Source organism: Hibiscus syriacus, unplaced genomic scaffold, assembly GCF_006381635.1.
Source record: "Hibiscus syriacus cultivar Baekdansim isolate YM2019G1 unplaced genomic scaffold, ASM638163v2 tig00111392_pilon, whole genome shotgun sequence".
Lineage (NCBI taxonomy): Eukaryota > Viridiplantae > Streptophyta > Magnoliopsida > Malvales > Malvaceae > Hibiscus > Hibiscus syriacus.
Window position 1 is genome coordinate 3,901,390 of NW_024063078.1, and position 12,208 is coordinate 3,913,597.

At 33.4% G+C, this 12,208-nt stretch overlaps 1 protein-coding gene across 1 annotated transcript; it reads right to left on the bottom strand.

Moving 5' to 3' along the window:
- Positions 1 to 475: 475 nt before the first annotated feature.
- Positions 476 to 12,003, bottom strand: LOC120160253 (succinate-semialdehyde dehydrogenase, mitochondrial-like). The gene is made up of 20 exons (XM_039170665.1): positions 11,829 to 12,003; positions 11,654 to 11,755; positions 11,469 to 11,568; positions 11,056 to 11,104; positions 10,575 to 10,662; positions 10,371 to 10,481; positions 7,574 to 7,636; positions 7,378 to 7,488; positions 6,735 to 6,800; positions 6,529 to 6,606; positions 6,358 to 6,435; positions 5,513 to 5,579; positions 4,870 to 4,955; positions 4,527 to 4,559; positions 4,371 to 4,403; positions 1,711 to 1,811; positions 1,182 to 1,267; positions 856 to 962; positions 684 to 761; positions 476 to 541 (listed from the first exon to the last, which is right to left on the bottom strand). The coding sequence occupies exons 1-20, from the start codon at positions 11,910 to 11,912 to the stop codon at positions 503 to 505; spliced, it is 1,560 nt and encodes a 519-aa protein (XP_039026596.1). The 5' UTR covers positions 11,913 to 12,003; the 3' UTR covers positions 476 to 502.
- Between the last annotated feature and the right edge of the window lie 205 nt (positions 12,004 to 12,208).

Consider the following 12,208-nt stretch of genomic DNA (forward strand, 5'->3'; position numbering starts at 1 on the left):
AACTGTTAATTTTGAAGATTGACTGATGGATTAAAGGTGTTACAGAAAACAAGTAATTTAGGTTTAGAGAAATTTTAAATATAAGTAATTTTACATGAAGATATACCCATCATATGAATGAGATTAAAGCTTTTATTATTCTATTTATTTCCCATGACAATTAAAAAAAGAAAACATATAATTTTATTTGAAACTAGTGGATTTTATACAATTTTCGTGAATCTTATCTCTTGAAGGAAATAGTAAAATATATAAAATTATAAATCCTACTGAGCTTTTAGAAAAATAATAATCTATAATATGAAAAATCCTTATTTGTGCTTCTGAAAATGGATGAGAAATTGCTGGAAATTTATACAAAATCGTCTGGGACGGCTCACCTTTATTTAGACAGCAATTGCAAGAAATATAAACATTATCAAACCCTCCATTCCAACATAATAGCCATCAGACGTTTCCTCTTTCAATTTTTTTATTTCCTCAGATTACCTTTTTCCCTTCTTCAAGTTCTGTTCATATCTCCCAAGCACACATATTTGACCTATGTGCATTAAACATCAAACATCAGCTATTGCAAGCAACCAAGAAGCAAATAAAAACAATAGTTTTCGGAATATACTTGTGAGTATAAATGTACATATATATATATATATAAGGTGAGACATTTAAGATATTGTACTCACTTCAAGATATTCATCTAACCCATACTTTGAACCTTCTCGTCCAAGACCCGACTGTTTTACACCACCAAATGGTGCCACCTGAATTGTAACAAACAAACAATAATTTACATCTACAAGATTGCAACAGTTTCAATTTCTTAATCTGTTTAATAGATGCAAATATGCCCCCCACCTCATTTGAAATGATTCCTTCATTAACACCAACAAGTCCGTATTCGAGGGCTTCTGAGACACGCCATGTTCGTTGAACATTCTTTGTAAATACGTAAGCGGCTAAACCTGATATGTGCAAGAAAGCATGTGTTCTAATAAACTAAACTGTATAATATTTTCAGACAAGACCGTACATGCTAAATTTTGAATGAGTACATTACTGATATCTGATTGATCGAGTTTGCTAGACGGACAGCTGTGATGACTCACTAAAAGAAACATAATGACTTTTAAAAGAAAATGTAGTTTATTCATTAGTATACAACTGTGGCTTGATAAATGAACCTGCTTTAGTGTTGTTTGCCATTTGGATGGCTTCTTCCTCGGTTTTGAAACGCAAAAGAGGTGCCACTGGTCCAAATACTTCCTCGCTGAGGTAATACAAACATAATCACTTCTCAAAAACTATACATACATATACACCGAAACAGCATAGCAGCAAATTTGATGTGGCAAACATATGACAAGAAATTTACTTTAATTTAATGTTTAAAAAACCACATATTAACACTCAATGTACATGATGGGTTATGACATAGTAAATTAGACACTAAACTGACTTTAAACACTTCACCACTTCTGTAATGCAGTAAACTCTAGTACTCCATAAAAATGACAAGAAAAGCATTCATGTCAATGAAAGCCATATTCAAGATCCTAATATACTCCATCAGGACTGATGTACAGAACAAAAAGAAAAAGGAAAAAAAAAACAATTTTACCAAAGTAAAATACTCACAGAACAGAAGATGCTTTTTATCAACCATCAAAGAACATATTTTATATCAGAAATAAAATGATTTTGAGGACGTACCTTGCTAATAGCATATCACTCTTGACATCAGTAACAATTGTGGGCTCATAGAAAGTCATTCCAAGGCTATGTCTTTTACCCCCAAGAATGACTTTCGCCCCCTTCAAAAAAAGAAAAGAAAAGATGAGTGACAAGATAAATTAAGTATTAACAGAAATTATTTTGTAGGCTGTCACAGCCTCACACGCAGAAATAGAACATAGCAACGCTTACCAAAAGAGAGAAGGAATAGTAGGGGAATAACTGAGGAGGCACTAGAGTTCATTCTTATTTAATCAAATATAAAAACTAAATATGCAGCTCGGGTAGTTAGCATTTCCTTGTTAATAAAGACATGCATTTTCCTGTTACAATGAGATGATTTTGATATAATATAGATGAATTGCAATTGCCAATGATACAAAAATCGTATTTCAACCCCTTATATCACGCATCTTATTCAACTTCTGATCAGTAAATTCAGATGGCAACTAGTAGCAGACATGTCCAAAACAGTAAGCAACAAATATATCTGGTTCAATCATATAACACTACCATTAATGGTTAATTAATAGGCATTAGATACATGAGAATGTTTCCCTGAAGTTCGATTACATTCATATTCAAACAACAAAAAGCTTTACCATTAAGCCGATCCAAACTCCACGAATGTATTATTTAACATATTTTTATCACTAATTCTAGAGTTTTCAGAGGCTTGTATGAGTGTCATATTGCTTCCTTTTTAAGAATTGGATTTTGGCTTGGGAGATTAGTCATATGGGTTTTGGGCTAAAAAGCCAAGAGAAGGAAATGAAACTTGAAATGTAGTGATATTTAGAAACCTTTAGAAACCCAAGACCAATTTCAACCAAAAAGTAGGAAACTTTTAGACACTCATTTTCTTTACTTCACTGTTATCATCATTATAGCGAATCCAATGTTCAAGGCACAGTTAGTAGAACAATACAAGACAAATGACATATTCCAAGTTTCTAATATCCGATCTAACGGTTCAACCATTGATTCATTCAAGTCAATGTTGAATTCATAAAAATAATTTAAAATAATAAACAATGATAGAATATAAATATTTTTAGAAGTTGAATAAACTAAAAATTGTTCATTACCAATTCAAAAGTAAGAAAAGAAATCAATTCATTTTACCAAGACTTATTACTTTTTCTTTTTTTAATAATGTACTTTTGCTTGTTAATTTCAATGTTGAAACCAATTTACAAGTAAAAACTTTTTTCCTCTCTCTCTCTCTCCTTTTTTGGAAATGGTGAAAGAACCTAGTATACAAAAATTTAGGCATGGTTTTAAAATCACTTAAAAAACTAAATTTAATTGATAAATAATGAGAGAGAAATAACCAGCAAAGTCATCTTTTTTCATAAACCTAGTAGATTAATAGTGACTTCCTTGGACCAATTGCATAAAAGGTCCTTAAAGAACTACCCATGTCAAGGTCCAGATTGATCGGTTTTGATCACCAGACTGCTCCAATTCTGATAATTATGGTTTAGAGATTCACAAATTATATATCTTTTAAGCATTATGTTCCTCTCTTAATTTTGTTTTTTCTTCTTTGTCTACGCTTCTTTTTAATCATGTACTTTCTTTGGAAATTTTATAATAATTTCAAAAATAATCAAATATACAAATTTATCAACTTATATTTTTAAAAATTAAAACAGCATGTGAAAAGGATAAGTACTAAGACAATAAATTATGAATAAAACTTAAACCTGTCGCAAGCCACAAGCAATCGATTGTTATAGTTTTAATCAGTAACTTTCTAGATATTTTTCATGTATAATCTTAATTCTTAACAGTGAGTTAACATATTAAGCTGCTTAAGTACTTGAGCTAGTAATTAAGAAGAAATCAACTGTAGAGAAAATGAGCAATAAAAACCATAACCAAGTATGAATTAAAAGATAAATTAATAAGTTTAAATAAAATTGATTGCTAAAAACTACAAAATAGTCTTACGATAAGTGTAAAGAAAATGAACATGAAAAGCCATAACCAACTATGAATTAAAAGGGAAACTACAAAAATGCAACTAAATTTATTCTAAAAAAATTATGTCTTTTGTGATTTTAAAGATGTTTAAATTTTAATTTAATTTACCATAAAGAATGCAGCAAAATAAACTAAATAATCAACTCGTGCATCCTCCGGAACCTACCCATGTACCATGTTCCAGCTTTAACTTTTTGTCCAATTAAAGTGTTAAATAAACACATTCGCACTCAATGCAAACATAGAAACACACACAGACACATATAAAACCTAACAATTCCACACAAAAAATGGTAGATTCTCTAAAGAAGCATTTGAGAACTTAGATTTCAAAAGATGGCTTTGAATTTTAAAAATAGTATAAGTTGTTTGATAAACACATAAGTGTAACATTCATGATTATTTCTCAAATTCATGGATTTGTTGGATGCCTAGTGAATTTGGAATTCCTATACATATTTAAGAATTCAAAATTCGTGTTTTATACCTTTCAAATATATAATCATGCTGAATCTCAATTAATTTACACATTATATAAGCATATCTTTCTCACAATTTATACAGAAAATGAAACCCAAATCTTCAAATTCATATTCCCAAGCAAAGGTTAAAATAATTGGCATAGTTTGACAAGAAAGACAAAAACAAACCTTTGATGATGCATCTTGAAGGAATCTCTCAACCTGTGAAAAAAGAAAAATCAGAAGGTAAAAGATAGTAGAGAAATACACTAAAAATAAAAAATAAAAAATAAAATCATGAATATGGTAGTAGATAAAAACTGAAAAATAGAAAGCAAAGCTAACCTTTTGAACTGCAGATTCGTTAATTAGTGGACCCTACATAGGTAAGTATAGTAAATTGAAATTATTATCTTTAAGCTAAATCCACTGATTAGATTAAATTAAAAGAAAGAGCTCCGAGCAATTTAGCCTTGTTATCAACATAACTGCATATCCTTACAAATCTTATTATTTCCAAAGAATACCTAAAGAAAAAGGATCAATACAATTTCACCAACAATCATCCGTATAAACTGAAGACTGAGAAACATAAGCCACATAGGCTCCAACCACACATAAATGTTAAGACCAATTTGGCAACAACAATAAATATATGAACCCCAGATGCATAGCAAAGGCTAACTACCTGGGCCACACCTTCAGTGAAGCCATCTCCAACTTGCAGAGTCTGGACAGATTTTGAGAAAGCCTCTGCAAACTTATCATAAATACCTGAAACAAATGATTCAATAAACCCAAAGAAAAGAATATTACAGCCCACTTAAAAACTGCACTAGGAAATTGGCATACATTTGTACCGATGTTACTCAAACTTAGGTGCGAGTGTTGGACAAAGATATGTGTTCGACACAGATATGTTCTCTTTTTTTTAATAAAGATTTCCATGCGTTTGAAGAAATATGCCCATGCTCATGTCTAGATATGCATTGGATGCAACATCAGATATTGATACTTCAAGATAAATGAAGAATCAGGGAAACATATATCTTTACCACTATGAGCATACGATATAATGCAAATACTAATATGACCATTTATTATCGTAGCATTGACAATAGGCATTCATGCAGTTTAATGACCATCATCCATCTTTAGGAGCTCTAAATAATAAAAAGTGAATCAACTATAATAAATCATAGTTAAAATGGAGATATGACAACAGCAAACATTTTCTACATCCAAATGCACCCGAAGTCTCTCAATTAAGCAAAACATGCTAAAAGAAGAAGTTACTTACAGATTTCAATTGAATACATTTAAATCCGTACCTTCTTGCACAATTACTCTGTTCGCACAAACACAAGTCTGTCCACTGTTACGAAATTTTGCTGCAAGCTGCAAATTGCATACTATGGTAAATGGTGCAACAAAGATAAGAGTGTGTGATTAGGTTAAGAATAAAATGGAAGGTACCATTGGACAGGACAGTAGAATACATAGAGTGTCAGTTGTGGGTAATAAAGGATCATGATCAGGTCAGTATTGGGTTTCAGGTTGCTTTGGGTTTTCTGTTTCAGATTGCTTCTGCTCATGTCATTTCATCTTTTGATCATATAAGGTTTCAGCCCTATGCGCTTGGGCACTTCCAGTTACAAATATTCAATTCAATGACCTTCCAGTCAATCCAACTCGAATAAGGCTAATTTCAAGTGGTTTTTGGGTTCAGGTTTGGTTTTGCCACCTCTACATGGATCAATAAAGCAAATACAGGTTCCGAAACAACCCTGTGGAGAATTAAGAAACTAAAAGTATGATCCTATAACATAGCAAAGTTCCTCTTGTTCAGGCAGGGTAGGGGGGACAATAAAAATTTGTACATTCTATGATGTAAGAATAGGCAAAAAATAGTAAGACAAGATGATGGGTATGGATAGAAAGAAAAGTAAAAAAGGAAACAACAAACAGATAATTATTTTTCTAAGTACAATGAGAAGAACAAATCATACTCTTGAAACTTAATATAAGTGATGGTAAAAAATCATCACTACTATCGCCATCCAGAATGGTAGCTGCAGCCCCACAACCAATTACAAATGGAACTCAGGAATATCTAGGATGATAATGCAATTGATGACAATATATATATCAAAGCTACTCTACAGTGTAAACTTACTGTGCCTTTAACTGCCACATGAAGGTCTGCATCGTCAAATACAATGCAGGGTGCATTACCGCCAAGTTCAAGCGATACCTAGAAGAATTCAGAATATAGACAGTCAACTGCATGGAAATTTTCAAAACCCACTGATTTGGTTTATATATCCATTTCATAGAATAACCATACCCTTTTGACAGTGTCAGCAGCACCGGCCATTAACTTCTTCCCAACTGCTGTCGAGCCAGTGAATGTGATCTTTCTAACCTGGATAAGTAATAAAAAGAAGGAACAAATAACATTCTCTAAATCATATACCCATTTATTTCTAGAGGGAAATCACTCATAATATCGTGTGACCAAACAATTGGGTTTTCATGTTAAGCGTAGAAGACCTGTGGATTTGCAAGTAAAGCATCACCAATTTTAGGAGCATTCCCCATAACCATGTTTAAAACACCCTACAAGATTCAAAGGTAAAAGCCCATAAGAAACAAATGAAGCAACATGAAAAAATAAACAAGAATATGCGCTAGAAAACCAACATTATTCTGGAAATAAAAGCATGATTAACAAGAGTAAAGTATTCGAAGAACAGTTTATGTTGTTCCATCATGTTTCATGAATTTTGACCAGTAATCACAACATATCTGTTCCATACTCATGCAGTCAAATAGTTGGATGTGAATTAAAACAGGCCATGAGTAAGTATTGACTAATCTGCCCCTCTTCCATTGTATTACTATTTAGAGAGGACTCTACTCAGGCCTTGGGACTCGAACAAGACACCTATATGTGCAGGCTACTAGGTTCAGCTCAGGAAAACATAAACACACACACACACTATAATACAGCTCAATCATTGTCAAGCCTATCTTGGTTCAGTCATTAATGAATTGTCACATCTGGCTTCTTGAACAAACATTGATTTACCATTTCTAAAACAAGCTTTCAATTATCATTACATGCTACCACACAACAACATAAACTTGATGAATGATAAAACCTAGTAAAAGTACTAAATGAATCAAGAATTACAGGAGGAATTCCTGCTTGAAGGGAAAGTTCAGCTGCTGCTAAAGCAGTGAGTGGAGTAAGTTCCGAAGGTTTTACAACCACTGTACAGCCACATGCAAGGGCAGGGCCAACCTGATACAGCCATGAGAAGAAATCTTTTAGTTCTTTAGCAGCCTGGGAAAATGATATGACAAAAAATTATACATATAGCACACACTTTTCTAGTGATCATTGCCAAGGGAAAGTTCCAGGGTGTAACTGCACCAACAATGCCAACAGGCTGCCAAAAAGAAATGGTGACATCAATACTACAGGAAAGTAAAAACATAAGAAATCTCAAACTACCTTTCCAGCATTCAGTGTTAAAAATGTATAAAAGCTTTGAATAAGCCTTAATAACCAAAATAACTCGATAATCGATATAACTGGCTTCAAGGGTATCTGCAAAATAAGACAGCTTAATGACAGCAACAGAAAGGGAGACACTAAAAAGCCAGGAAATTTATTTTCATCCGTTATTTCTCCCTCTTGTATAAATAGGGCGAACGCATCATGCCTATGATGAGAAAACTGATTAATGAGATATTCATAATGCCTTCCGCTACAGGATGTGAGCTAGCATTTCCTCCAAGAGCCTATTTCCTACGTGACAATCATGAGGATAAGGTGCCCTTCCCTTGTGCTCTGGGGAGAATCAAGACACCTGCCTATGTTAGGAGGTGTTATTTGGGTTCAGTTGGAAACACGGTAACTAAAAGTATTAACCTATCCTTGTAATTGTCGAGAGATTGAATTACAGGATCTGCAGTATCGGACAACAAATATTTTTGTCATTGACTGGTTTACGGATTTTAAATGCACAAGGCTATTCCCCCAAAAGGATCATAAAAGTCATTCCCATATGACACCAGTAGAAAGAAGTCAATTAGGACTCTCTTTTCTGTCGGTTTTAATTTGAAGTTCTATTAGTAGTTGTTTTCTTTTCTGCTGTTTTTTAAAATACTTTTTATTTTAATTAGAATTCTTTCTTAGAATATAAGTCTTAGGAAACAAGAAACCTAGTAGTCTTAGGATTTTAGTTTATGTAAAAACCCACAACCTATTTAAAGGCTATGTTCTGCCACAGGATAATATAGAAAAATTCTCCTTTTCACCAAAATTCACATCTTTTCACCAAAAATAACATGGTATCATAGCTAGGTTCATAACCCTAATATAACATGGAAAACCTGTTGATTGGAGACCCAGTCTGAGCAAGCAAAGTCAGGGACAACCATGAAAACGTGGCTAATGCTTCCAACACCAGCACCAAATACAATTCATTCACTAAGGAGCAAATCGAAATACTGCAGAAGTTACTTGGGCAGATGTCACCCTCCTCCAAACAGCATACTAACATGCTAGCACATCAAGATATTTTTTTCTTCTGCAAATATTACAGAAACCAACAAGTTAAAGCCTTGAATAGTTGATTCTGGAGCTTTAGATCACATGACTGGAGCTATTAATATTTTTCACATGTTCAGCCCTCATTCAAGCCTTTCTACAGTCTGTATAGCAGAAGGATCACTCTCAAAACTGGAAGGAATCGGAACCATTAAATTGACAAAGGACCTTCTCTCATCTGTTCTTTATGTTCCAAAATTATATTGCAAGTTGATTTCTGTTAGTAAACACACTAGTGATTTGAACTGTGACTAAACTTTAATCAAACCTTTTTGAATTTCAAGCAGCGGATTTGGAGAAGGTGATTGGAAGAGCTGAGATGTGTGGTGGTCTCTACTTGCTCAAAGGGAACTTTCCTTACATGGAAAAATTCACTCAAGTTGTGAGTCTAATTTTAAGTCTTCTTTCAACTCTACTTTTGAATCAAATCAAGTCATGCTATGCCAATTTCGCCTTCATCACCCTAATTTAGCATGCCTTGAAAAGATGTCCCCTTATTCATCAATAAAAATTCTAAGTTCTTCCGTTTTGAAATTTGTCAACTTGCAAATCACACCCAACATGTCTATCCTAGCATCCAATATAAACCTTCACATCCATTCTATATGATCATAGTGACATTTGGGGACCTTCACGTGTGAAAAATTTTAATATAGCTTGTTGGTTCATATCCTTCATTGATGACCGCACTAGAACCACATGGACATTCCTTATTAAAGAAAAATCTAAAACCAGGAAAATATTCAAATCTTTTTATTCCATGGTTCATACCCAATTCAAAAGAAAGATCCAGATTCTCAAAATTGATAGTGATAGTGAATATTTTTCATCAACCTTGGGTTCATATTTCAAAGCAAAAGGGATTACTCATGTGAGTTTTTGTATTAACACACCTCAGTAAAATGGGATAACCAAGAGAAACAAATAGACATCTACAGGAGATAGCTAAATCACTCATGTCACTAATCATGTACTAACATACTTGTGAAGGGAAGTCATCCTTACTGTCACCTATCTCATAAATAGAATGCCTAGTAGTCTTATGGTTCTAGTTTATGTAAAAAACCACAACCTATTTGAAGGCTATGCTCTACCACATAATAATATAACAAAAATTCTCCTTTTCACCAAAATTCACATCTTTTCACCAAAAATAACAACACCTAGTGCTATGCAAACTTTAAGAAGTCAAACTACTAAATAATTATAAAGGAAATTTTGGAAAGATTAAGTAATTTAGCATTCCTCATATCTTTAGTCCATGTTTATCTTCCTTCTTGTTTTCCTTATATGCAGGTTTTTTCCTAGTACAAAAGGGCATCACTTATATTTCCCTTGTACAGATACAACATTCCACAAAGTACAGTAGCACTCTTAAGAGTCATGTCAACAAGTTTTTCCCCTCAAGTTATGGTCAACATATCAAGTTTTTTATTAGAAGACAATATCAAATAATAAATAAGAGGAAGCTCATTAAATTTTTTATGAGTAATCAGAAGTTATATTTTGGAAGAAATAAAGTGCATCTGGCAGCATGGAGGACATAAACAAGACAAATGTAACCTCACCTGCTTTAGAACAAACAGACGACGATCACCTAGAGGAGCTGGAATTATATCTCCATAGATCCGCTTGGCTTCCTCTGCATAGAACTCAATAAAACTGGCCCCATAATTAACCTATATTTTAAGCCGTAGAATCAGAATTGACAAACAATGAATATCTAACGGTCAAAGCCAGTTGCTCAATTTAACAACACTAAATTTGATTACCTCACCCAGGGCTTCTTTTAAAGGTTTTCCTTGCTCTAATGTTATTAGTTGCCCAAGCTCTTCCCTGTGGGTCATTATAAGATTATACCTGTTAAATGCATGTGAAAGAAAAAAAGTTTAGTTGATATCTAAAAACCTGCTATCTATATTTAATTAAGAAGTCCATAAACGAAAAATGACTACTTTAGTCTAACCAAATGACTAAATTCTGGGTATTAGGCTATTAGCCATTCAAATAAGAAAAGCATTTAAGGTTCCAAGCTAGAAAATATCCTGCAAGTCTGGAACATTTTGATCTAAAAGGACATTGTACTAAAAAACTTTGCTAAAAGAACACATCTTTCATGGTTAAGAAACATAGCTATAAAGTTTATCACCTCAAGTTAAATAGCACAAATAAACATAGTTCTTTCAAATGGGTCATCGGTTCAGGTTTTAATACATATATATATCATATAAAGAGATCAGACAAAGATAATACCAATTTCTAAGGTATTTGCTCCTCTCGGCAGCAGTGAGTTTACTCCAAGCTATGAAAAAAAATGAGGATAATCACTTCAACTTGAATTCAACCACGATTAAACTTTGAACTCGGCATGTCAAAGACTAAACAACAACAACCTCAGTCCAGCAGCTACATAATAACATCTATACATAACATAATTTAGGCCCGACTGATAATCTGATACCACGCATTCTACTACTCAAGCCAAAATTTAAAATGCATTAGAACATAAATGCTTCATATAATGCTAATATCAAACATTTCACAAATCAGAAAAGTCAAATAGAAAAGTCAAAGAAGCCAATAATATAATATCATAAGCATGTTATCCAAAAAGCGTGAAATAGGTGTGGGAAGGGAAGAGGGATTAGAAGTGTTTATGAGGGTACAATTAAAAGCTTCAGACGCAGCAGAAATGGCATCATTGGTCTCAAGTGTGCCCATAAACGGAATCTCTGTTATAAGTTCCCCATTGGCAGGATTATTAACCTGACATGAAACACAACACAAAGTGACGTAAGACATGGAAACGCCCAAATAAAAGGAGAATTCTGTGAAATGAAAAAAGAAAAACCTGAAGAGTGTGGTGATCATAAGCCTCAACCCATTTCCCGCCTATAAGACCCAGGGTTCGAAATATGGGGGAATTTTTAAGCGCAGAAGCGACGCTACCCATCTGATGAAAACAAAAAGATCTAATCAACAATAAGAAGAGGATATGGAAATTCGGAGAGCAGAGTGAAGAACACCTGACGAGAGGCATTGGGTCGGTGCATGCGAGGCAAATGTGATGAGAGAATCTTAGAAACCGCCATAATTCGTTGCAATCTCATGCTTTCTAATTGCTTTCGATCTCTGTTTTTTTGTGATCTTTTTGCAGTATTAAAAAGGATCTGTGTAACTGTTTGGCAGTCTCGGAGTGAAAAAGTGATGGATTCCTTCTTTGCTTTCTGTTCTGTTACTACTACGTTGCAACTTTGACTGCCTTTTTTTGGTTTGGGTAAACTACCCCATTTGGTCAACCAACTATTATTTAATTTTTATTTTAGCTACTCAACTATTATTATTTTTAAAACCCATACCTAATGTTATGTTTTGGTTTTATTCTAGTCACTCATCGTTATAAAAT